Here is a 27597-nt window from a genome sequence, read left to right as displayed (position 1 = left end):
GTCCGAAACGAATGGGATTCACTTTAGCAACAAATGTGGAAAACTTCGATTGTCACAAGCGATTGTATGTGATTTTACAGACGGATGGCCCGTAATCCCCGTCGCTGATGCGGCCGTCGAGTTAGGATCGAACGGAATGGCGGCGGCCAGGCCGAAGCCGCGGAGCAAACAGCTGTGGCTTTTTTTTCTTTCCACACACGGTGTCGTCCCTCGGACCGTTTCCACCCCGACGAAACGGTTAGAGCTTTACCGGGAACATTTTAATACGGGACCAGTTTAATGAATTTCACGGGTGTTGACTCCGCGGTCGCCGACGCGCTAATCGGGCTTAATAGTGTTTGACCGCTTTGAGGTCTTTGCCGTGAAGACGTTGCGCGGTTTCTTCGACGATGGACTGACTCCGCTTTCGCGCGGACATCATTACGAAGGAATTAGACGGTGGATTTTATTGTTGGCGTTGAATACTTTGTGAGATAAGGTGAAAGCGCCTATTGTGGAACGCTTCTCGGGAAAGGCGGGAGGCGTCGATTTTATGATAATTTAAAGTGTTATTGTTCGTTAGATTAACGTGCTCAATTAGGAGTTCAAAGAAAACGAGGAACTTTTTCTCAAAATTTTTAGCACCGTTTTTTTCGGCGAATGTTCATTTATTAGAAAACAGTAGGCTTCTTATTACTAATCGTATTTTTTTTATTCAAAAATACGTAAAAATATGTAAGTTAAGGCAATTCACCAACAAAAAGACATAACTTCGCGGAGGGTAGCTTCGCTCCGTCCACGGTGCACGAAAAATATTTTTTCGGTTAACAGTCTAACTTTGTCCTCGAACGAAGGATTTTCGAAATACTGATTTCTGACAAAATGGCAGGCGTTCGAAGTGAAGGATTTCGATGTTTGATGAAAAATCGCTGGGCTTAATAAATTAAATAAAAAACAGAACACTCAAAACGAGAGGAATCCTTCTTTCAAGGACAAGTTTCTTGAGTGCAAGAAAGACCGCGAGCTTTTCGTCCGAACCGATGCAGTCGTTTTCAAGATATCCAATCCACCGATGTTGAAAACGCAGATTCACTTTGATGAACAGATTCTGCTACGGCGTCCAAATACGACTGAGGCATTCTCGAGACGTGTGCAACTGAGAATAAAAATCTGAATACTAATTCCGCGGTTATTTTTGCTCGGCGAGACGACGAGGATTTCGACCATCAGCGCGAAGAGGATCGTAACGTTTGCCCCCCCCCCCCCCCCCCCCGTAGCACGACGCTTGTAAAAAAGGCGAGAGTCGCGAGAAAATAGGAGACGATCCGAGGCGATAAAGCAACGGACCCTTGAGGTTTCGCCGCCTATAATATTAACAATAATACATCTCGTTTTACGATCCTCGACCTTGGCCGATGCGTTCCACCCTCCAGAAACCGGGTCAATGGCATCGCTGCCAACTGGCGTCCTTCTCGCTCCGAGCATGGTCTCCTCTCGTTCCAACCCTTTCGGATAGAACGGCGAACGTAAACAATCACAAGGACGCAGGTAAAACGTGTGTGGCTCCGGCCATACTGGCCAGGGCCACAGCAATTCAGCCGGCTGTTGTCGGAGTGTCGTACAACGTTCGCTGGTGTGGCTAACGAGATATCGATAAGCAAATTAGCCCGCGTATGGACAGCGCCTTAAACGAGCGAGCAAATAAACAGGGTCTCGGTTAATGCTGGTAATTCGATTTCCATCATCCGCTATATAAGCGCGGCCGGTGGCCGAGTCTCGTTTATCTGGCAAGTCTGCGCCGGTTGCGGTTACACGGGCCGGGACATCGATGATCAACTCGTCCAAATTATCCCTCTCAGCAGCTGACCCCGACTGATTCCACGACTCGCGGAGCACGCCGACAATCGGGGACAACGGAACTGGCCAGAGCTGATCCTATCTTCCGGTTCTGCGAAGTCGCGCACCAAATAATCGGATGCCGCCGGTTCCGAGGATGCTAATTTCAGGGAGCTAATCATTTCGCTGCCGCCGAGAACTGTGCCGAGCCTGTCGTGCCTTTTGTGTTGAAACAGTGAAACAGTGAAGTACAAAGACCGTACGAAAAAAAAGTTCAAAGTTTCGCAGAGTCGTTCCCTATCGACGGATAATTCCGAGCGGTGACTTCATGGTGCAGAATGACCTGCCACAAGTCCCAGGACGATTTAGAGGCCGGACCGAGCCAAGGGGACACGTACACCGTCAACCTGCCCGGCCCTTTGAACCTCGAGGAGAAGAAGTATCTGTTGGCTGTGGAGAGGGGGGATCTGGTTAATGTGAAGAGATTCATCCAGGCGGCTCGTCAAGGCGGCATCAATGTGAGTTTCCGTCAATTTCGATAAATTTTATTGTACGCGATGTGCGGCCCTTTTGTTTCGAGCCCGATGAAACGTTGAATAGTTAAGTTGACACGTTAAAAGATACAGTTGACTAATTTTTTTTGTATTCGAAAGGCCAATTCATGGCATTAACGTTTAAACATGGCTTTGGAAATGTGGTAATCTGTTGTAATTATTAACGTAGTTGGTAATTAATGTAAATAGATAAAATAAATAAATAAATAACGTAGTTAAATTGTCCTTAACGTAGCTGCAATCGAAAGTTATTTGTTTAAGAATTTGTTGAAATTCTGCTGTGTTTATATAAGCACCGTCTACGTCTTCGTCAATTATCTTCGTCGTTGTCTCAAATTCGAGATGATCGCCTTCAAGAGAGGATTCGATTTTTAAATTAAAATAATTAAATTAGATTAAAATAATTAAATTAAATTCAAGTAATTGAATTTAATTTAACTTAATTTAATTTAACGACAAACGTAACGATTTTATTCTGATTTTTAACGAGTGTGATCGTAATATTTGCCACAATTCACACATATATTGGATAAATAACTCATAAATGTGTCTTTACGATCTGAATAATCGTAAATTAAAAAATTAGTGGCCCGCCATTTTCACGTAAACTTAGTGTTAAGGTAGTTGTACTCGAAAGAGATTTATTTAAGAATTTCTTGAAATTCTATCAATGTGTTGATTGTCGTCTACGTCTTGTTAAAATTTTCAAGCATTTCATCATCTCAAATTCAAAGTAATCCCTGTACCGAGACTTCGCTAAATTTCGCTGTATCTCCGAAGAATAATTTCAGAATTCTCCGATAACCTAATTTATAGTGGAAAACGTCCATAAGAACGTATTGACACACAAAAGAGTGTACCACGCTATCTAATTGGATGGAAACTGACGGAAACCTCGAGTGGGGGGAGGGTACGAGCACTTGGCAACGTTGCATATATCAGGTTTAGATCATTATACTATTATACACGGCATGTGTATAGTGCGTGTCTCTAGAAAATCCAAGCGTCCAGTGAAGCGTAGATAACTGTTCACTGTGACGTCATACGAAGTAAAAAACGCTCGTTCAAAATGGCTGATCCGTGACACCGCGGACACCAAGCGTTCCATAACTCGCGAAAATGGAAAAATTGAAGTATACAATATGTGATATATATTGTTTAGAAATATTGTTTAGAAACACTCGTCTTTTCGAATGAATATTTTCTTTACTGTTTAGCATTATATCACGGTATTTGCGTGAGTGACTTTATAAAGAACGATATTCAAAAATATAGATAAAATTTTTACATTCAATTTCATATGCTCTATCTGATTTTTATTGTATTATTTATGCTATTCTTTCACGATCAGATAACAATTGAGCGGTGTTTCGTAATAGTTACTTTTATCTTATAGACTCGGATAAGAAAGTTAAAAGACAAGAACCTTTTTTATTTTATTTGTCATTCCGAGCAATAGCAAAATGAAAAAAAATTGTTTTAATCATTATTCAATATACTAGTTCTTCCATCAATTAAAAGAAAATTTAAGTAATTTAATTCAGTTTTAATACTAGTGGAGTCCAAGGTTGACGGTGGAGTTCAAATTTTTATCAACGAAAATTGATTATAAACTGGATAATAATAATAATAATAATAATAATAACAATAATAATAATAATAATATATAATTAAAATGATACGAAAAACTTCTGAAATTCAAAATTTACCTATATTCCATAGTAGTCGAAATGACACACATATACAGGGTGAGTCGCGTAACACGATGACCTCAAATAACTCATAAAATATTTATTGTATGAAAAAATGTTTCACATAAAAGTTGCATGATTTCTAGGGGGACAAATAGTATTCTAATCAATTTTATGTGTTATTTTACTTTATTATCAAGATACGAAGATCACCTTCATTTTTTTTAATGGAATAGTTAATATATCACCCCTAATTCGGATAAAGCGTTGAATTCAACATAAAAATGTATTACGCCAAATAGGATCTAGGATACGTAGCCGCTGAGATATTAGCAAAATTAGTTTTATTTCAAGCGATGTTCGAACTGCTGCCGGTTGCAATCAATACAATCACGTAATCTCATTATTAGAGAGCGAGAAACATTGTCAAGAGTTTCTGCTGTTATTGCAGCACATGCACGACTAATACGTTGTTGCATGCGTCGTTACCTATGTAGCATCTAGAACTGCGTTTTCCAATACTGATCGGCCGCTCGTAAACAAAGTTGTCTGACTACGTTCTGTTAACAGTCACGTTGATTAATGGCCGTGTTCCTAATAAACGTAATTTACTTTCGCTAATATATTTCAGTATCTACATACGTATCTTAAACCCTATTTGGTATAATACTTTCTTTAGGTAGAATTCAACGTTACATCCGAATCCGGGAAGAAGTATTAATTATCCCATTTAAAAAATTAAAGGCTTGATAAAAAGGCGAAACAATATAAAATTGATTACAATTTTATATGTCCCCTTGGAAGCCATGCAACTTCTATCTGAAACACTTTTTCTACAACAAATATTTTATGAGCTATTTTATGAGCTATAATATTGTACTAATTGTAATATTATATTATAATAATAATATTATCTTATAATATTATATTGTATATATAATATTAATATTATTATTATTATTATATTAAATGTATATATAATAATATATATTATTATATTATATTATTATTATTATTATTATATTATATGTATATAATATTAATATTATTATTACTATATTATATATACATATAATATTAATATTATTATTATTATGATATTATATATATCACTGTATATATAGGTACACTACATATAATTTGACAACGAAAGTCCAAGAAAGAAGAAAGCTGCTTTGCATAATTAATTGTCCACATATCTCAAAAAAAAAACCACAAAAAATTTTAAAAAACAAAATGTACTCAAAATGATTAATTATCATAAGAAATGGCGGACGAGTCATTTTGGCACCGCTTGGCGGTTCTAATGTAAACGAAATGATTGCGTTTTAAAAGGTGTCCGAACAGATTTGTCCGGTACCGTGTGCCCTGCCGTTGACTTCTGCCTGCGCTGAATATTAAATGAGCGATTCGATTTGCAGGGAAAGTCACTGGACGTAAACTGTCTGGACAGCCTAGGTCGCGGGGCGCTGTCGCTGGCTATCGAGGCAGAGAATCTGGAAATGGTCGAGCTACTCGTGGTGATGGGCGTCGAAACGAAGGACTCGCTGCTTCACGCGATCGATCAAGAGTTCGTGGAAGCTGTCGAGCTGCTGCTGGAGCACGAGGAGCTTCTGACTTCGGAGTGCGCGGCCAACGGTAAGAAGCAGCGACGAATGCTTGCCCCGGTGTCTCCGATCGTGCACGAGCAATTTTTTGAGATAAAATTCTCTTTCCAACAGAAACCGAGATCACGCACAGCTGGCAGAAGATCGATCCCGCATCCGCAAGATACCCGCCGGAAATAACGCCGTTGATCTTAGCCGCGCAACGAAACAACTATGAGATCCTGAAGCTGCTCCTGGACCGCGGGGCGACGCTGCCGATGCCGCACGACATCAGATGCGGATGCGCCGATTGCCTCAAATCGACTACAGGTGGGAGTTCGTAATCCAGTAATCACTGGACTGCGGACATTTATGCAAAATAAAAATTTCTTGCATCGATTGCAACAGATTGGAGCTCGATAAACATTTCATTCTTTCTTTCGTAATTTTAATTGATTGAAATTAGTGTGGTAGTAAAACGTTTATTTTATTCGCTTTTCAACCTATGGAATAGGGTGAACAGTTTTGCTTCTACAGGGTGTTCCAAAATTATAGTATTTCCAGGAAATGGTGGGTTCCTGAGGTCATTCCAAGTAACTTTTTCCTCAGCGAAAATGTAATCCGTCGCTTCGATTACGAATTATTAGCAGAAAACAGTGGCCAATGAGAGGCGAGATTAGCTGGCGCGAGGCTGACGAGCCAGCAGTCGAAGTACAGTCCGGCTGATTGGCTCGGCCTCAACGCGTCAGCATACCTCGCCTCTCATTGGTCACCACTTTTTCTTAATAACTCGTAAACGAAGCCACGGATTGCATTTTCGCTAAGGAAAAAATTACTTCAAATGACCTCAGGTTCCCGCTTGGACAATTATGACACCTTGCATATTAATTGTAAAAATAAGATAGTTTGTGCACCGAAATTTAAGCGCATCAGGGTACCATAATTTTGAGAGTCAGTAATTCAATAACTCATTTGCTCTTCCCGCCACTCTTTTCTCTTCTTCTTCTTATTATCATATTCTTTATTCAGGTTGTTGCCTTCGAAGTTCCTCTCAGTAAACAATTGATTGTTCCTTTTACCTCTTCCATTTCTCAACATTAGTTAATTATATATGGTGTAGTTCCAATATTTTCATTACAAAATCTACATGCGTTTCCTTTCGCTTTCTTCCAGTAACTGTTTTCTGTTTCCTCGAAAGTGAATCTGGCTATCATCGATTGATTAAGTCATTTATAGTTAGCTGATGAGTCCAGTATTTTTTCCCTAATTCGCGTTCAGATTGCGCCCAAAAATGGACAATTTCGGAAGAAGAGATACGATTATCCGAGCCTTTCTAAGTTGTCGAAATATCACACTATGCTGAAGAACTGAACGAAGTTGTCCATTTTTCTTTTTGTACAAGCTGAGGGTCAATTAGGGAGAATTTACTGTATAATGTTTTATTATAGAAATACAGTAATTTCTCCCTAATTCGCGCTCAGATTGCGCACCAAAATGGACAATTTGGGCCTTATTTGAGCCTTGCGTTTCGTTCTTAACTATAAAAACGAAACGCAAGACTCGAATAATCGTATCTCCTCTTCCCAAATTGTCCATTTTTGTGCGCAATCTGGGCGCGAATTACAGAGAATTTATTGTAATCTGCTTTGTCACTCTCTCCTGTACACTCCGCGACAAATTGATAGGACGCCCTCCAATTTTTCGAGTTTTTCGAAAGCTATGAAGCATTTAAGTAGGGGAGACTGAGGCTAGAAGTTCCGTGGGTAAGTTGTTCCGATGGTAATATATTTCAAACAAAGAAGAATCGCGTTATGCTATCAATTGTTTTGTAAGCGTAGGCCGATCGCGCCGCATCACAAACCATTATCGCAGCGTCCGCGACAGCGAATTGTTTAGTTTTAGACAAAATGGTAGTCGCATACGAGGTAAATAAATATTTCGCAGTCGCTATTTTCTTGTCTAATTCAATTATTTAACGTCAATATCGTCTGTTTGTGTGTTCTGTTCTTATAAATCAAATAACATTTAAGAGCATGTTGCAGCAGCATTTATTAGAATATTTGAATGTATAAACAGAATATTTTTATAGATTGCCACACGTGTCAATTGGAGTTTTTTGTTCCCGTGACTCGGGACATATTGTTACCGTAACAACTTACCCCACCTCAAATGTACAAATAGTCTCTGTTGCGTTGCGATGCATATTCTAAATCACAGCCCAGGGAAGAATGGATTTAGTGTATGTTACGCAAGAACTGGGCTCATACCAAATGCATAAAGAAAGTAAATGCTGCATCATATATTTGTCCGAACTGCGATTCCGACGAGTCGTTCGTCGACATCTAATTTATTTCGTTTAAAAGGTTATTTCAATTAGGTTTAAGTAAAGTTGTTTCTAAATTATCATAATATCTTAGATTATTATTTTCATTTTACTACAATTAATGTTTGTGCCAAAGATAGTATATTTTTTTCTTTCAAAAATATATGTGTATCTCTCTGTTAATCCGAAGTTAACAAGCAAACTTTATTAATAAAGTTGTGTTTTATTTCATCAGAGAATGGAATATCTCATTGGAAAAATAACGTTTATTTCTTAGTAACAATTTACTCCAGAGCGTTAACAACTTATACCCCATGACGAGGTAGGAAGTTCCGCTTGAGTTAACCTGAAAAAACACTGAGTTTCTTATTGCGATATATTAAATTTGAGTTAACGATCTTAAAGTAAAATAAATTTAACAATGAATTAGTCAGAAACGAAAACAGCAACTGCATTGTTTCTTAGTCAATTTTCATGTTTCCTCAAAATCGGAACTTCGAGCCTCGGTCTTCCTTATCTCGTGCATAAGTACGTAAATAATTTACCTTTCGTAGTAACTTGTGAAAAAGCAGCTACTGTTTGCGTCGTCTTCCAGAAAATATGTTTGTTTATGTGAAAAATTACCTGTTGTAATATTTAAGTTAGTATCTAAAGAGCAGTCAAAACGAGTGATTTTTCGATTGTTATTGTCCTTTAAAACGTTCGGGTGCGTCGTCCCGAGCATTGTAAATGTTCCACTGAATAGCTTGATTAAGTGTTTCTTAATTTGATCAATAATTACTAATCAATATATAAAGAATACTAATCGATAGTGACTAATAATTGCCATAAAAATGGGACGAGGTATTCGATTACACGAAACCGAGATAAAAGTGATTTTGAATTAGAAAAAAGAAGGCATGGCTTTATCTATAACAAAATTAAGTTGGTATACACGTTATTACAAAATTTATTTTAAAAAACCCTTTTGAAATTATGGCAAGAGGAAAGGTAGAGATCGCCCAAGCGTTACAAACAACCGCGAAAATTTTGCAGTTTTAAAAATTGTATCAAATTCAATGTTAACTGCTTGTTAAATTGCTCCTGGAGCAGATGTATCTACAAATGTACGAAATGTACCACATATATTGGAGAGATCTAAAAGTATTCAACGAAGAAAACTGAAAAGAATGTCAGCGTTGACGAAGAAACACGTAGACGATCGGATGGAAATTGTTCGAGAATATGTGAGATAGAAGAAAAGTGGAGGAGAGTTGTGTTTTCAGATGAAAAAAGATTTATACTAGACGGACTTGATGTCTGGTCATATCACAGTAAATTCTCTCTAATTGACGCTGTAATTTTTGTGTACAAACTGAGAGGGTCAATTAGGGAGAATTTACTGTAATTTAATTTAGGGTTTCAACAGTAGCAAATGTAGCTCTAAAGCTCTCTAAAGCTTCCGAATAAACTTTAAGTATGAATATACAAATATCTTTAATAGATTTGTTCTAAAAAAAAAGAAAATATTAATATTAATATTAATTAATATTATTACATATAAAAGTGCGGATTACGCAAAGCTCATCGATGACGAAATTAGGACACATGCTACACGGCTAAGTGGTGAACAATTTTTTTTAGCACGATAATGCAGTCGTACTCGCTGCCAAAATTGTGAAAAATTATTTTCATAGAAATAAAATCAAAGTTCTGCAATGGCCGGTAAGATCGTCGGATTTAAATGGTATTGAGCTATTTAACCCGTTACGTATTATCAAGATGGGAAACGATTTCATTCTTCGGAAAAGCTAAAAATCGCAATTGGGGAAGTTTGGAGTTCCGTTTCAAGAAAGTTCATAAAAAAGTTCTACAAAAGTTTACCTAGAAGATTATTATAAATATATAATAATAATATAATAAATATATATAATAAGTATATATAGTAATAATATGTGTATAGTATATGTATAGTAACTTGTGATATTATATAATATGATAATATAATATATAATAATATAATATAACACATATAATAATAATAATATATATAATATAATATAATTATATATATAATAATATATACTATTATTATATTTATATTTATATATTGTATGTAATATTATATGTATATATATTTATAATATTAGTAACATTAGCAATGTTTCTTAATTTTATCAATAATTATTAATCAATATATAAATAATACTAATCGACAGTGACTAATAATCGCCATAAAAATAGGATGAGTTATTCAATTACATGAAACCGAAATAAAAATGATTTTGAATTAGAAAAAAGAAGGCATAACTTACATATATATTGATTTATAATGTTATTATTATTTACAATATATTGATTCATGGCTTCTCAGATAGCACAAAGACGTCTTTAAGACGTCTTTAAGACGTCTTAAGTGTAGAACAGGGTTACAAATTTGACCATCTTATCCGGCTGTGCCCTTCAACCGTACGAATTTCTTTTCATATCTCATCGTTTGATTAGGTGATCCATTGAGACTCTCGTCGACGAGGATCTCGGAGTACAAGGCCCTGGCTAGTCCCAGTCTCATAGCTCTGAGCTCGCCGGACCCTCTGATGACAGCGTTCCAACTGAGCTGGGAGCTTCGGGACTTGATCATTACGGAACCGGAGAGCAGGGCGGAGTACTTGAAGCTGCGGAGACAGGTGGAAAGGTATTCGCAACGATCGATCCTCCGACCAATGAGCTATCAACGCGAAGGCCTTCCTTCAACCGAACATAGTTCCATCTTTAGTTTTAGCTTGTCGTCTATCCTGCTGTCCATCTATCTTTCACCTAACCGAGCTAAATCCCCTGGAACGGAAGATTCCAAGTTCAGGCAGTAATCTTGCGTGAACTAGCCATCTTCATGTCGCCGTTCACGATCTATTGGGTTGGCAACTAATTGCCGATTTCAGTTATAGATGTCTCTCACTTTTATGATATCCGTAAATGTTATATTATAAAATTATTATTATTATTATTATGTTATTTTTTATTATCCGTGAATGTTAGCAACTGGACAAATTGAATGCAGCGGTCAAGGAAAAGCGACCAGAATTGGTCAATCGTAAAGCTGTCATTTTCCAGCAGGACAATGCTAGGCCGCACATGTCTTTGTCCACTCGGCAAAAATTGATGGATATTGGTTGGGAATTGATGTTGCACCCACCATATAGCCCTGATCTCGCGCCATCGGATTACCGCTTATTTCGATCCCTGGACAACTCCCTTCGTGGTAAAACTTTTAACGATGATGACGCTGTAAAATCTCACTTAACTCAGTTTTTGGCCGAAAAGGATCGGACTTTCTACGAGCGTGGAATTTTCAAGTTGTCAGAGAGATGGCGAAAGGTCATATCGAACAAAATGGAAAATACATTACAGATTAAACTTCGTTCCAAGTAAAAAAAAATTTTGTATTTCATTGAACAAATCGGCAATTACTTAGTTACGAACCCGATAGTTTTCACCTTGCTGCGCGAATTCTTGTATAACACGGCCAATACCGCCGTAAGCCGCTAAAGCCCTGACAAGATAACTGTTAATCAGATTCGCCGTCGACCTGTTGCAACAAGTCCGCACCACGATCGAGTTGCAAACGATCCTGAACTACGACCCGAACGAGGATGACAATGCGACCAATAAGCAGCTGGCCAGACTGGAGGTGGCCATGCACTACAAGCAGAAAACTTTCGTCTCCCATTCCCACGTGCAGCAATTTTTGGCTGCGATTTGGTGAGTTCGCGAAGTCGTTCTAACTTGCAGCCGTGCTTCGGTCCAACGGAACCGGCTCGCGGAATTGTTTCGCGCAATTCCGATGCCGCGTTTACAGATATTATCTTCTGCGGAAACCAGCGCGCCGGAACCGCGATTATCCTCGACGATTATGGTCAATGGGGTTCTGAACGGTTGTGTTGCCGCTCCACATGTTCCTTTGTAAAATACTCGAGTTCGCCATACGGAGTTTGCCGTAACTTCTTCGAAACATTATTGCAACGGAGATTACGTCAAGATGGCTGTGATTCCGTTCTCGATTAGGTACGACGGCCTGCCGGGCTTCCGTCGAATGGCCACGCCCCAGAGGTTCAGAGTGCTCGCGAAGACCGCCGTAATGTTCCCGTACTACTCCATGGTGTACTTGCTGGCTCCCGAATCGAAAACCGGCCAACTGGTGCGAAAACCTTTCGTCAAGTTTCTCATCCACGCCTCGAGCTACTTGTTTTTCCTGTGTGAGTACACGACCGCCGGCGAATCCGTAGAAAATAGGGAAGAACTACAGCAAATTCTGCCTAGTGGTCCATGTGACGGGCTTATCGGGGATTATCCTTGCGCTATTCCTACGCTTGTACGCGTTATTCCTGCGCCTATGCTAAAGTCGGTCGAGCGTGTGATGCGGCACGCGGCTCGCGGCTCGTTTGACTAGAATTTCCCGGAATCGCGATACATAATGCAATAACGTGACCTTCTCGATTAAAGTGTCGAAACATTTTAGTGCTGGATTTTTTTTTCAAATGAGCCCAAACGTGATATAGGTTGGACAGATATTGTTGATTACATGAAATTGAAACAATCATGATGTAATTGAATAAATATGGTCCAACGCGTGTTGTGTTTCGCCTCATTTTAATTGGAAGAATCTGAACAATATGTTTAAAAAGTTTCATGTATGAAAAGTTTGCTGTCTCTCTCTTTCCCTCTCTCTCTCTCTCTCTTCTCTCCTTCCCTCTCTATCTCTTCCTTTCCCCCTCTCTCACTATTTCCCTCTCTTTCCCCCCACCCACCCCCCTCTCCTTCTCACTCCCGCTCTCTCCAGCGCCCTCCCTCCCTCTTCCACCCTCACCCTCCCACTCCCTCCCTATTTCCCTTTCTCTCTTCCTCTTTCCTTCTCCCTCTCTCTCCGGAAACCACAAAGGAAAACCGCGAGAATCGAAGAATCATGTATGTATTGTCTCTATTGTCTATTTTCGATTCCGAGCTACGAGACTACTAAGCAGAATTTACTGCGCCATGAATGGGACACATGTTGAATGGGACATTTCAATTACCTCAAAAATTATGAATCTTTTTATGATAAAATTGTACTTGTTTTCTAACTATATTATGCATAAATAATCACACGTAATTTGAAACCGCTACCGGATAATACGTAATCATGGCAGACAATTAATTTTGTTCATGCCTGAAAATAATTTTTATATTTTATATTATATATAATATAATATAATAATATAAACTATTATATTATAATATATTTTATATTATATATAATATAATATAATAATATAAAATATTATATTATAATATATTTTATATTATATATAATTTATATAATTTTTATGAGCTATTGTATGAGCTATTGTTACTTTTGACTGAGTATTTTAATTATCGCATTCGATCAGGTATTTCTTCAAAAATCTTGGCATACAGCATCGAACAATTTTGTTTATTATAGAAATTATACAAGTTAAAGTTTCAATGTTGTTACCAAATTAATGAATGGGGCACAGAGAATGTTTATGGATGGGATATAAGATGAAATAAAAAGTAAAGAAAATTTAAAACATGTTGGAAATATTCTTGAAGATAATTTAGTTAAGAAGCAATGAAGACTCGTATCGGTGCAAGATGCCCTATAAAAGGTGCTTCAAATTTTTGCTCTTATTATGCCATTAAATTTTGAGATATTTATTAAGATAAGTTTGAAGATATCTTTATTCAAAAATTTTTGTCAATTTTCTTCAGTTTCTTCATATCGAAACGATTATTTCTCGTGTCATAAAATACTCTAATATTTATTTTTAATTCATGTTCCCCCATGGTCATAATATTAACCAAAGATGCAAAAGCAAGGTTTATGTAATTCAAGATCATTATAATCATCATAATACTATATATGCACTTACGATCATTAAAAAAAGCAGTACATATAATATTTTGCTACATAATATTGCACAATATTTTGTTACACTGTCCCATTCATAAAAATGAGTACCCCATTCACAATTAGTGAATGGGAGAAAATGCATCTTTTAACAAAATTAAAAATAAAAAACGCAAAAAATAAAGGAAATGAATAAAAAATAAATAAATAAATAATTAAAAATAAAATGAAATGAATAAAAAATAAATAAATAAAAAATTAAAAGTTAAAAAAATTCAGAATGAAACGTAGGTGAAACTCATCGACACCGTGCATTCTTATAGCAAAAGAACTGATCTTTCGAATATTTGAAACAAGAATTGGATTAGTATTAAATTAGTCGCTCAGTGTTTTTCCTTACTTTGTCCTAAACAAAAGTGTCCCATTCGTGGTAGTCCTTCCCAACATCGAGGAATTGTAACGATTAACGGAGTCTTCCACCTATGTCCGGTCAGTTATTCTAATGTTGGTCTCGCAACGAGCGGAAGAACAAGTGGTCCGTTTTTTCGGCACCGAGTCGACGAGGAGGAACCTCGAAGCCGAGCTGGCCAAACAAAGGGGCACAGTCCCGACGATTCTAGAGGGTATCGTAATCTTGTACGTTCTTGGATTTATTTGGGAGGAAATTAGAGAGGTACTGGTAACCTTAATTGCCAACCACCTCGAGACATTCTAGCCTGCTTGAACTTTCAAGGCCTACGTGGACGGCTTGAAAGGCTACCTGCGCGACATGTGGAACTTCATCGACTTTGTCAGGAACTCCCTCTATATCGGGACCATTCTGCTAAGGATCGCGGCGTATGTACAGCAGAACGCTGAGATTAACCAAGACTCGATGGCGGCTTTGGTACCGAGAGAAAATTGGAGCGACTTCGATCCCCAATTGATAGCAGAAGGTCTGTTCGCAGGTGCTAACGTCTTCAGCGCCCTGAAGCTGATCCATATGTTCAGTATCAATCCTCATCTCGGACCTCTTCAGGTACCGCTGCGTTTCTCTCTATGGAAAATTAGGCGCACGGGAAAATTAGAAAATTAATAAACATAATGTAATATATAAAATCGGGATATATTATCGGGATACAATCAATATTAAAATCGGGACTGGGATTCGAGCCTCGATCTCTCTCGTTCGTCGGGCGAATGCTTTAAGACCCATGTCTGGATTTCATTGCTTAGTATTTGAGTGTACAGAGTGGGGCATTTGAAACAAGACACCTGAATAACTCGCTTGTTTTTGACGATAGGAAAAGAAGTGTTGAACAAAAGTTCTTTGATTTCATAGGGCAGATTAAATGACGTCAATAATTTTTTTATACATGGAGGCGTAGAGGACATATGAAGGTCAAACTTGATTTTCTAAATGGGACGATCTAATTTTTTATTCACATTCTAATAGAGCTTTTTAAGACGAATGCAATGACCTACAAATGAAGGTCATTCATGGTCACAACGTATGAGCTACAATGAAAAACGAAGCACCTGTAAAAAAATTATTCACATCGTACAATGCGCCACTCGAAATCAAGCAAATTCTGTTTGACATATTTTTTTAATTATCAAAAGCAACCGGGTTATTCAGATGTCTCGTTTCAAATGCCCCACCCTGTACATGTATCAGTTACATATGTTTCTTGTTAGATTTTGCTGCATAGGTTTATAGGCATTCTGTGTGTCTGTATTTCGTACCATATTCATTTTTAGCTTTGCAGACCACTATTCTAATATTAAAAATGATTAAAGAAATACAGTAAATTCTCTCCAATTGTCCCACAGCTTTTAACCAAAAATGGACAACTTGGGAAGAAGAGATACGATTATTCGAACCTTGCGACTTGTTTTTATAATTGTCCACGATCGGCAACTATAAAAATGAGTTGCAAGGCTCGAATAATCGTATCTCCTCTTCCCAAATTGTCCATTTTTGTGTACAAGCCAAGAAACAATTGAAGAGAATTCACTGTATATTAGAATGACTTTTGGTCCTAGAATTGTGTAAATATTGCCATAAATGCTTATAAAACCGGATTTTCTAACAAATGATAGGAATAATTTCGACCGTCCAAATCAACGAAATACAGTAAATTCTCGATTATGAAAAATCGAATCGAAAGTACAATTATTCGAGCCTCACAGCTCGTTATTATAGTCGCCGATTGTCAACAATTATAAAAAGAAGCCGCAAGGCTCGAATAATCGTATCTCCTCTTCCCAAATTGTCCATTTTTGTTTACAAGCTAAGAAACAATTGAAGAGAATTCACTGTACATTAGAATGACTTTTGGTCCTAGAATTGTGTAAATATTGTCATAAATGCTTATAAAACCGGATTTTCAGTCAAACAAATGATAGGAATAATTTCGACCGTCCAAATCAACGAAATACAGTAAATTCTCGATTATGGAAAATCGAATCGAAAGTACAATTATTCGAGCCTCACAGCTCGTTATTATAGTCGCCGATTGTCAACAATTATAAAAAGAAGCCGCAAGGCTCGAATAATCGTATCATCGCTTCCCAAATTGTCCATTTTTGTTTACAAGCTGTGGGACAATTGAAGAGAATTCACTGTACATCAGAATGACTTTTGGTCCTAGAATTGTGTAAATATTGCCATAAATGCTTATAAAATCGGATTTTCAGTCAAACAAATGATAGGAATAATTTCGACCGTCCAAATCAACGAAATACAGTAAATTCTCGATTATGAAAAATCGAATCGAAAGTACAATTATTCGAGCCTCGCAGCTCGTTATTATAGTCGCCGATTGTCAACAATTATAAAAACAAGCCGCAATGCTCGAATAATCGTATCATCGCTTCCCAAATTGTCCATTTTTGTTTACAAGCTGTGGGACAATTGGGGAGAATTTATTGACGACTGATTCTCTCCTGGTCCTTATAACGCAAAGACCTCAGAAATGCCGATTCCTACAGACAGAACCACGTTCATTCGCATTGATCTTCCCCCAGATATCCCTCGGTAGAATGGTGATTGACATCATCAAGTTCTTCTTCATCTACACTCTGGTGCTCTTCGCCTTCGCTTGCGGATTGAACCAGCTGCTTTGGTATTTCGCCGAATTGGAAAGACGGAAATGCTACGTCGGCTATGGAGACATTTCTTGGGACGCTACCAGTGAACCTTGCCTAAGATGGAGGAGGTAAAATGATCCACTTCTCATATCATCAAACATCAATCCTGATTTCGTTTTCGTCGTCCACAGATCTTGCACAGTGCGACAAATAAGTTTCGAGACTAGCTGAAGAAAACATCGTTGAAACAAGAAATATGAATATTTCTCGATTTTTTTATTCAAAATAGTCTCCTCCAGTTTTAATACACTTGTTACAGCGATTCAACGGTGATCCAAATGCGTGTTCTAGCTAATTTTGTGGAATCGCCTCTAGCGCTCGTGTTGAAGCTGTTTTGATGGTCGAAATGTCATTAAAAATACATTCTTTCAACCTCAATTTCAATTTTGGGAATAGAGAGAAGTCACACGGGGCCAAATCAGGCGAATACGGTGGATGATTCAACGCACAGACTTGATTTCGAGCCAAAAATTGACGAACAATAAGCGAGGTGTGACTCGGTGCATTATCGTGCAACAGACACCAGGTCTCTGGATCACGATATTCGGCTCGAATACGACGGATTCTGACCATCAAACGTTTCAAAACTTCGAGATAATATGTTCCAGTAATTGTTCGGCCAGTTGAAACGAATCCCTGTGGATAATTCTTTTGCTATCGAAGAATGTAACGAGCATTGTCTTGATTTTTGATGGAACTTCCGTGCTTTTTGGCTTGTGGCGAATCTTTCGACTTCCATTCCGCACTTTGACGCTTGGTTTCTGGGTCGTACCGAAAGCACCATGTTTCGTCACCCGTAACAATTGATTTCAGGAAGTTTGGAACATTTCTGACGGCTGCGACGACTTCTTTGGAATGATCGACACACAGCGATTTTTGGTCATATTTCAATATCGATGAGAAAGTTGTTTAAGGAGAACTGTTATAACTTTGCTATTCATCAACGGATTGAACCAAAATTGATATTACCGGAAAGAGGAATGTCACAGCTTCCAAACGCCGGTCTAAAAAAAAAGATGGCGCTATTAGTTACTGAAATATGGTCCGAGTCTCGAAACTTATTTGTCGCATTGTGTACTATCGAGATTTTCTGGCATAGACCATGTCATGGTGGAATTATTTTCCCAACACTTCGCTTTCCCATTGCATCTACAGTGGCACAGAGAAGTGTTCGTAATTTAAAATGCACGAACTACTTTCAAACTGAACTAAATGATTTGCATTTTTTTTTATGATAGAGGGACTAGTCTGGTAAACGATGATTGAAAAATGCTTTCTTTTTTAATTTTACTATTACTTGGAGTGACAACAAAATCAAAATTTGTTGTTTTTTAACTTCTTTATCTGAGCCCAAAGATCAGCAATCGCAGTTTTGTTCGTTCGATGTCCACCCGAAAGCCACGACAATAAGAACCGCGCGATGGCTGACCGTGTAAATCTAAATTCTCTGTCGTCTACAGGTTCAGCAGTCTGTTCGAATCCTGTCAGAGTCTCTTCTGGGCCAGTTTCGGAGGGATTGGAATCGAGAGCTTCGAACTCACAGGTGCGTCGATGTTCCTACAATGCATTTAGAGCAGTGTTTCCCAACGTGAAGCGTGGAACACCCAACCGCGGTGCAGTTTTTAATATTTTTAGAAAAATAAGGCAAATAAAAATAAATAGGCAATCAGAAAATAATTCTGCGACTGTTAGGAAAAACGCCGCGTATCATTTCGAGAACTGAAAACTTACGTGTTTCGAGGAATTTCGAGGTTTCGAATAAATAATAAATAACAAAAAATATGTATTGCATATTACTCACACTGCATTTAATATTCTATCGTAGGCCTGGACAACTTATGGCTGACAAGCCAGATACGAGCTCTTCCGCCACTGCTCTGCGATTCCTATCATGACGATGTTTCACGGGCCTGTTATAAAGGGTGGTCCAAAAGTTACTCAAGATTAGGAAATGAGGGATTCCCAAGGTTATTTGAAGTAACTTTTTCCTTAGCGAAAATGCAATCCGCGGCTTCGTTTACGAGTTATTAACGAAATACACCGACCAATGAAAAATCGCGTACGGCTGATGCCCCGACCACGCGACCACTGCCGCTGCGTCAGACGACCAGCGCGACGCGGCATTAGCCACAAGGGCGAAGCGGCTGTCGTGATCGCCTCTCATTGGTCAGCGTTTTTCGTGAATAACTCGCAAACAAAGCCACGCATTGCATTTTCGCTAAGGAAAAATTACTTCAAATGATCTCAGGAATCCCACAATTTCTCGAAGTAACATAATTTTGGGACACCCTGTATACAGAGTGGATAGCATAGCAATAGCGAAAGAAGCCGTATGCTGTTTGCGAGTCACAAGTTGCCCGGACCTGTTCAATACGGAATAATAAAAATAGATAATTTTATTTTCGATTTAAGAGAGAGAGAGAGAGAGAGAGAGAGAGAGAGAGAGAAGATTTTTACTTTATAACGTTACACCAGCTCATCGAATTACCAGAAAGAACTAATATTTTGGATTCTGAAGCTTCAATAGATTCTCGCTCGGAAAGAAAAACGAATTCTTTTTAATATAAAAGTGTTGAACATTTTACTTTCGCTCACAAATTGCCCCATCCTAGACTACTGTGCGTTGAGATTGGGGCATGGTCAAGAAAATATTGAGAAACACTGATTTAAAGGATCCCAATTCAAATGAGAAACTTCAAGGATTCCCTTCGATGTTCTTATGTTTCCCATTACAGGGATCAAGACGTATACACGATTTTGGGGCTTATTGATGTTCGGCTCTTACTCCGTGATCAACGTGATCGTCCTACTGAATCTCCTGATAGCTATGATGAGCAACAGCTACGCCATGATAGAGGTGAGTGCAATGTGTACGCGAGAAGTCACTACGCAAGGAGTGGGGGCAGGTGACGCATGCGCGGAAGTCCCGTGCAGCGGCGCGGGGCGTCTACCGAGCGAGTATTACAATACTGAACCACGATGAAACAAAGGTTCTGCGTTGTGTCTCGTAGTTCAGAATTGTAATGTTCGACCGGTGGACGTCCCACGCCGCTGCGCGAGACTTCCGCGCATGCGCCGCCTGCCCCCACTCCCTGCGTAGTGACTTTTCGCGTATACACTGGGTGAATGGCTTTCACTACTACATTTGCATAACGTTAACACGATCGCTACCAGCATCTGTAAAGCAAGTCTCGCTCCACAGTCCAGCATGATCGTGGTTAAAATATGTCTCTATTGGCATGGGTCTCTTCAGGATATACAGTGGGGGACAAATATGTGTGGACACTCTTTGAAACGGTGTAACTTCTTTAAAACTGGACTAAATGACTGGACTAAACGAATTTTTTTTAGGTGATATAGGGACTAGTCAAATTCTACTTTTATTTGGAATGTCAAAAAACAAATAAATAAGTCACGTATTCTGGCTTTTTTATTTAAGCTTAGAACGAAAATTTCAAAAATGCGTTCTGTATATCTGGATAACTTATACAGGATGTCCCAAGAATGTCTCGCGATCTGGAAATGGGGGTTTCCTGAGGTGATTTGAAGTAACTTTTTCCTTAGCGAAAATGCAATCCGTAGCTTCGTTTACGAGTTATTAAGGAAATACACTGACCAATAAGAGATCGTGTACGGCTGACGCTCCGCCCTTCGCGACCACTGCCGCTGCGTCAGACGGCCAGCGCGTCGCGGCGTGGACCGCAAGGGCGGAGCGACGGTCGTGCTCGCCTCTCATTGGTCACTGTTTCTTGTTAATAACTCGTAAACGAAGCCGCAAATTGCATTTTCGCTAAGGAGAAAGTTACTTCAAATTACCTCAGGAACCCCTCATTCCCGGATTGCAAGACATTTTTGGGACACCCTGTATACATATCAAAAATTTCGTCGAAATCGGACGACATCGCTATCATTTACAAAGTTACAACAATATAAGCTGCAGAATCCATTTGAAATCTGAGACGACAATGGAAACAGGAAAAATCTGCCTTTGTTGGTACGAATAATTTCGTGGACTGATATTGTATAGCACGAAGATTAAAATTTCACTGTTTCCTTTGTGCTCGTTACTCACAGTCTTGTTGTAATTTCGTACAAGTAATCCTTATACCGCAGTAAACAATTTATTGCAGAATCTCGAACGCGTCACTTGATTTCAACAAATCTTTTTTTATAAACAGCAAGGTTACGAGTACTTACTTATGGGACTGACTGTATGCGTCGCTAGTATCGAAAGGGTTAAGTAATGAAATATCGCAGGAACGATCGGACACGGAGTGGAAGTTCGCCAGGACGAAACTGTGGTTGAGCTACTTCGAGGAAGGCGGCACGCTGCCGCCGCCGTTCAACATCCTGCCGCCGCCGAAGCTGATCCTGCGGTTCTGCGGTCTCCAGAAGAAGACCAGCGGGGATAGCCACGATCGCGGGCGCTCGCACGATTCCAGCAAGTAATAGCCTATCCCCGAGCCAACTTTATATAGAGACCTCCTAATAAGAGACACGCAGTAAGGGTAAAGTTATGTCGTTGGCACTGTGCACGTGGCACTGTTGCCGTGCCAAATGTCACGTGATTCTGTCGGTGACGTCATGTAGAGGGCAGCAGGGATTCCGGCGATGTATTACGATGCTCTCGCGTTTGTGATTGGTCAGGTCGCGTCAATCGACTACGCTGCCCTCTATGTCCATTCTGCCGAACTGCTCAGCAGTGACGTCACCGATGGACGTCACGTGACATTTGCGATATTGCACGGCAACGATGATCGTTGGACGCCATTTTTCGGCAAGTTCACGGGCCATCTACATGCACGCGTGATGAACGTGACCAAATAAAATGGCGACACAGTCGGTCGTACTATACCGACGAGCAAAATTAAAGGATCAAAAAATGTTGATCGAAAAATGGCCAATGTTCGAACCGCTGTAACTTCGTTAAAAAAGATCGTACAGAGATGGATCTTCGTTCATTTTAAAGAACGAAGTCTCCACTTTTTAACTCTTCTTTCAATTCCATTCGAGATGCTACTTTACTCGAACACGAGGCGATAGCGCGAAGGTACTTTCATCTCACAGAAATTATCCAACATCAAATGTCTGCACGAAGTTTAAAAAATATTTTTCGGGTTTTTTTTCCTGTAACGAGATTAAGGCGTCACATTTTAAAGAGCGAAAACTTAGGTTCTTTTTATAAAAAAAATTGGCTGCTACTTGGTGCTATTGGAATAGTTAAAGGAACTGTTATACAGAGTGTTCCAAAATGATTGTATAAGCGTGAAATGTGTGTGTGTGGGGGGGGTTCCCTGAAGCTAACCAGCGCACGAAGCCCAGCTCCGCTCATTGGCTCGATCGCTTCGCGCCAGCTGAGCTCGCCTCTCATTGGTCACTGTTTTTCGTTAATAACTCGTTAACGGTGGCTCGGAGAACATTTTTGTAAAGGAAAAAGTTACTTCAAATGGCCTGAGGAACCCGCCATTTCCGGATCACGAGACATTTTTGGGACACCCTGTATATACAGTATCAGATTCTGTAGAGTACACATCAGACTCTGCCGTCCAGAGAAATAGCCTCGCGCAGAATTCAACCGTACCTAAAAGGTTAATTAGGAAATAATTTCTGATACGGTTGACTTATGGCAACATCTAAAGATTACCAGCTTCGCAATTATTTTACAACAAACACGGCAATGTTTCATTCGAATCTAGCAGTTGTTCTCTTTCTTCTTGGCAATCGGTAGACAGCGGATTTTATGCATTTATGACAAAATTGTGTAGTTACAATGTGTAATAGTGGTAGTAGTAGTAAAGGAAGAAGTTGCTTCAAATGATCCGAGGAACCCGCCATTTCCGGATTGCGAGACATTTTAGGGACACCCTGTAGACCGTTGTAAATCGATGCGAAGACAAAAAAAGTGCGAAACAATGCATATGAAGACGATTATTTCATTCAAACGATGAACGAGCGAGCTACCAGAGCAAGCCACTATAGTGGCGCGTCGTCCAGAGAGATGACATCCGCGAAAGCCACTATAGTGGCGCGTCGTGCCTAAAAGGTTAAGGGTTAAGTCGTTTAATCGAGGTGACGAAGTTAGCTGAGAAACACCCTGTACGTGTAATTTCGGTCGGGGAAATATTTTTTTACTGTACGTCGCATCCCTTATGTCCGCTTCGACGAGGTCCTTTACGAGGTGCTTATTTGTCTGCTGGCGATAGGTACGGGGCGGTGATGAGGGCGCTGATATGGCGGTACGTGGTCAACGCTCACTCCGAGCACGAGACGGACCCGGTCACCGAGGACGACGTGCACGAGCTGAAGTCGGACCTCTCCTCGTGGAGATGCGAGCTGTTAGAGGTGCTCAGGAAAAACGGCATGGACATCACCGGCGCTGACACCAAGGAGAGAAGTATGCGCTGTGCTCGATGTTGCCGTCTCAGCTGATGCGTCAGCGTAGCGAATAATTCTAAATATCGCGATCGTCCAACAGCTATCCTAGGAAAGAAGATGAGGGTCTGGGAGAGAAGGCTGATGAAGGACTTCCACGTGGCGACACAAATGGCAGGAGGGTCTATAGACATGGGGGATGAATTGTTGAGGCCGCCCGAAGGCGAAGATAACGTCGCGAGGTGGAAGAGGATCGCCAAATTAGTCGTGCAGCAAACGCCTAATCAGCGATGGACACAGGTGAGATGTACAGGGTGTATGAAAATTATGTGTAGCGAGCACCGCTGCGTGATCCTACCCCCCTTGGATCGGTGAAGATCGACTCAAAAATGGACCGCAAAATGGTACTTGTTCCTGAAAATCGGGATCGAAGGGACAGATTTGTTTCGTTGCGACGTGTAGTGCTCGTCGAGAGGAACGAAAGTCTGAAAGGAACCGTGGTTCTCCAGTCAACCCTTTGCATAAGAAACGATGTTAAAAATGACATCTAAAAATTGTATAGGGTGTATCCAAAATCGTGATACAATAGTCCGGCAAAGTGATTCTACGTGCAAAAATAAGTGAGAAAGAAGCAATAAAATTTCTACACGTTCTATATATTCGTAGACAAATACAGAGTGGTCAGTAAGTAGTGGTACATGGAAATCGTCTCAGATTCGGATCCTAAAATTATAGTATTTCCGGGAAATGAGAGGTTCCTGAGATCATTTGAAGTAACACTTTCCTTAGCGCAAATGCAATCCGCGGCTTTGTTTACGAGTTATTGACGAAAAACAGTGGCCAATGAGAGACGAGATCAGCTGGCGCGAGGCGGCCGAGCCAATGAACAGAACTGGGCTTCGTCCTAACGTTGGCTCGGCCGCCACGCGCCGGCCGATCTCGTCTCTCATTGGTCTCTCTATTTCTCTTAATAACTCGTAATCAAAGCAATAGATTGCATTTTCGCTAAGGAAATAGTTACTTCGAATGACCTCAGGAAGCCCTCGTTTCCTCGAAATACCATAACTTTGGGACACCCTCTATATATAAATATAAATTATCCTAGTTATCTATATTTCTTCAAAATAGTAGCATGTCTAAAAAAGAGGTTACAATAAAAATTTAACACCTTCGTATTCTTCTTAAGGAGATATTATCAAAAAGATAAAGAATTTTCGTTTAAATAAAAATCTTTGCCACCGCCATGATTTATAGTAATTGGAATTTTTCCACTCGTTAATTATCTCTTTGTAAAGGATGATGTGTATGTTAAAATCATCAGACACCTCCGTTTCGAAAGGTGTCCATTAGGGTGGTCCTTATTTTTCGAACTCCGATCTTTTTTTGACGTCAATCCCCGGGATGGTTCCGCTTGTAGAAAAAAATTCCTGTGAAAAATTATTTCCATCGGATAACGGGAAAGCGTATCGACGGAGCTTTAAAGCTTCGAACTTTTGCTATTTTTTTTTTTTGTTTGAAAACATTGTACGGATAACATGCATCGAATAAGTTTGCTTGGCGCACGACTGACGAGATGTTTCTTGCACGTTTGCCGATTATTATCCTCGCGATCCTCAGGTTGCGTGCCGGTTAATTCCGAGCCCTGCCTTAAGCGACAATAAACACACTAGGAATCTCTAAACGTTCGAACGCTATTATCTCGAAAATCATTAGGAGTATGAAAAATATTAAGTATAACAAACCTGTCGGAAATCATATTACCTTTCAATCTTATTTCAACGAAATTTCGATTAAACCTACCGTTTTCGAGAAATTCGGTAGAATTGCCTAGAAGTTAGGACGTCCACGCGTCCACGACTGTAAGCATGGGAAGATGTTTAAATCTCTACCATCATTTAACGTAATTCCAGGTGGTGAGTAGCGCCATAAAGAGCTCGCAGATCGGCAGAAGCAGCAGCAGAGCGTCGTATCAGAGTCAGAAGAACTTGAAGATTGCCATGGAGGAGGCGCAGAAGCTGACCAGCAAGAAGGCGCCTGTGGTGCCTGTGGCGCCCGTCGCTCTGCCGGAGAGCACTGCTTCGACGATCTTGCATGTTCTGCAAGACATCGTAGAGACCGACGAAACAACGACGGATGTGCATGCTAAACCTTCGAAGATCAAGATCAAGGAAGACTCGGTTGCGCCCACCGTGAAGGTAGAATATTGAAAACTCTGCGAACTGAATGAATCCTTTTGTAGAGCGGGTTTAGCAGACGCACGGTATATATGTATCGTTAAACTGAGTGGGCATTCTTGTTCGCAGGCGAAGCTGGCAGCGACAATGGACTATATCGACGAGAGACGTTCTAGCAAAAAGAGTCCCGCGAAGTCCCAAACGACAGGCCAACAATCGACTGGTAAGAATTTTCTTTCTTCTGTTGTCGATGGAAACGGAAATGCTAGATGAAACTCTATTTCCGTGTAGCCCCCTTTTTTATCTGTTTCTTTGATCATTCTCGTTCGTACGGAAGGAGAATTAACCCTTTGCACTCCGCTCTCCCCTCTCGTGGGACATCGTAATTCTAGCATATCACTACTACATTTGCATAACGTTAACACGATCGCTACCAGCATCTGTAAAGCAAGTCTCGCTCCACAGTCCAGCATGATCGTGGTTAAAATATGTCTCTATTGGCATGGGTCTCTTCAGGATATACAGTGGGGGACAAATATGTGTGGACACTCTTTAAAACGGTATAACTTTTTTAAAACTGGGCTAAATGACTGGACTAAACGAATTGTTTTTAGGTGATATAGGGACTAGTTCAATGTACAATGACTACAATACTGTTTTCAAATTCTACTTTTATTTGGAATGCCAAAAAACAAATAAATAAGTTACTATAACTTATTTTATTATATTATTATATTAATAATATTAATAATATAATAACTTATTATATTATTAAGTTAATGTATTATTTTTAATCCCTGAAGATGATTAAAGGAAGAACGAGATCGCAACTTGGTCTCTATTCCTTGCAATTGGCGCATACAATTTTTATTTTGCATAAAAATCAGCAGTCTATCACTTCTGATTCCGATTTAATTACTTGCCCAGCGTTAAAAAAACATTCTGAAGATACAGAAATGTTCAGAAGATTCTCTTGAATCTATATCACATAATGAAAGTGTTTATTATTATTATTATTATTATTATTATTATTATTATTATTATTATTATTATTATTATTATTATTGTAAATATGAATTACAAATGATTCTCACCATTATTCTCATAAAACACAACATGAATTCCGCAATTAATCAACTGCTGGAAAATAACGCCGTTACATGTAGTAACAGAATGCTCAAACAGGTAGCCAAAATTACCGACAAGAGATAATTTAGAGATTTACTACGAAAACACAGATGGCGTTACCATATAAAGTCCTGCTTTAAAAAATAGAAAATGTTAAATGTTGTATGATACATGTGCAAAAAAATCTTGTAAATATTTCTATCTAGAAATTTCTAGCTGTTGCATGACCTAAGATGAATAGATATATATCTACTCATCTGTACTGTGACTCATAGATTTATGGAAATTATTTGATAATATATTAAAAATCATATTTACATTATTGTTTATAGATGCATCAAGTACGTCCACGCATCCCAGTAACGCACCTCAAACTTTGCCTCCTAAAGCTGTAGAAGAAAGCAACGTAGCCGAAGACACCACATTACCAGCATCAGAAAATAAAACAAGTAAAAAACGACTGAAGCCAAACGCTACATCACAAGATAAAGAAAGACTCGTGACCAATGCGCCAAAAACATTTAACACTAGATCACCTCGACGCGGGGGTGGCTGGTTGTGAGCATCGAATCTCATAATAATCACTCTTCAACCCTTAAGCGACCTATGAGACACTGATCTGTGACACAAAATTAATTTGCATTCTACTAATAATCATTTAATAATTTTTAATTATTTCATATATTGAGAGTTTTTATATTTCACTAAGACTACAATGCTGCAACGAGATGTTGCATTTGTCAAGCTCATCTTGTAAGTTCACTTGAGGGTGCAATCGAACAAACATGTCTCAAACAACGTGTTGTTACCTTTCGAACGAGCGGTGTTAACTTTTTTTATTACCATATGAAAAAAATTAGAGTATAGAATTAAAAACGATGGACACTGTGTTCTGAAACATTTTTGTCATGCGCGAATAAAGTAGCATGTGAAGGGCA

The 27597-nt window shown here is 39.3% G+C and overlaps 1 protein-coding gene and 1 long non-coding RNA gene across 2 annotated transcripts; one reads left to right on the top strand and one right to left on the bottom strand.

Moving 5' to 3' along the window:
• The first annotated feature begins 1752 nt into the window (after positions 1-1752).
• trpl (transient receptor potential-like) lies at positions 1753-27597 on the top strand. The gene is made up of 17 exons (XM_033473528.2): positions 1753-2333; positions 5482-5698; positions 5782-5976; positions 10454-10643; positions 11522-11707; positions 12011-12201; positions 14348-14526; positions 14587-14871; positions 16863-17053; positions 18446-18528; positions 19721-19842; positions 21243-21430; positions 23189-23379; positions 23461-23657; positions 25268-25552; positions 25661-25754; positions 26992-27597. Exons 1-17 carry the CDS (start codon positions 2154-2156, stop codon positions 27219-27221), a joined length of 3204 nt encoding a protein of 1067 aa, XP_033329419.2. The 5' UTR covers positions 1753-2153; the 3' UTR covers positions 27222-27597.
• LOC143259197 (uncharacterized) lies at positions 26185-26780 on the bottom strand. Its single transcript, XR_013033039.1, has 2 exons — positions 26626-26780; positions 26185-26510 (listed from the first exon to the last, which is right to left on the bottom strand). It is a non-coding gene; the product is annotated as an uncharacterized LOC143259197 (long non-coding RNA).

This window comes from Megalopta genalis, chromosome 3, assembly GCF_051020955.1.
Source record: "Megalopta genalis isolate 19385.01 chromosome 3, iyMegGena1_principal, whole genome shotgun sequence".
NCBI classification, from domain to species: domain Eukaryota; kingdom Metazoa; phylum Arthropoda; class Insecta; order Hymenoptera; family Halictidae; genus Megalopta; species Megalopta genalis.
The sequence above is the reverse complement of the archived record's forward strand: the minus strand, read 5'-3'. Positions and strand labels throughout refer to the sequence as shown.

Coding starts and splice junctions, on each gene's coding strand:
- trpl (XM_033473528.2), top strand. CDS start 2,154: ATGACCTGCCACAAGTCCCAGGACGATTTAGAGGCCGGACCGAGCCAA. Junction 19,843..21,242: donor ACAGCTACGCCATGATAGAG/GTGAGTGCAATG, acceptor GAAATATCGCAG/GAACGATCGGACACGGAGTG. Junction 25,755..26,991: donor GACAGGCCAACAATCGACTG/GTAAGAATTTTC, acceptor TATTGTTTATAG/ATGCATCAAGTACGTCCACG.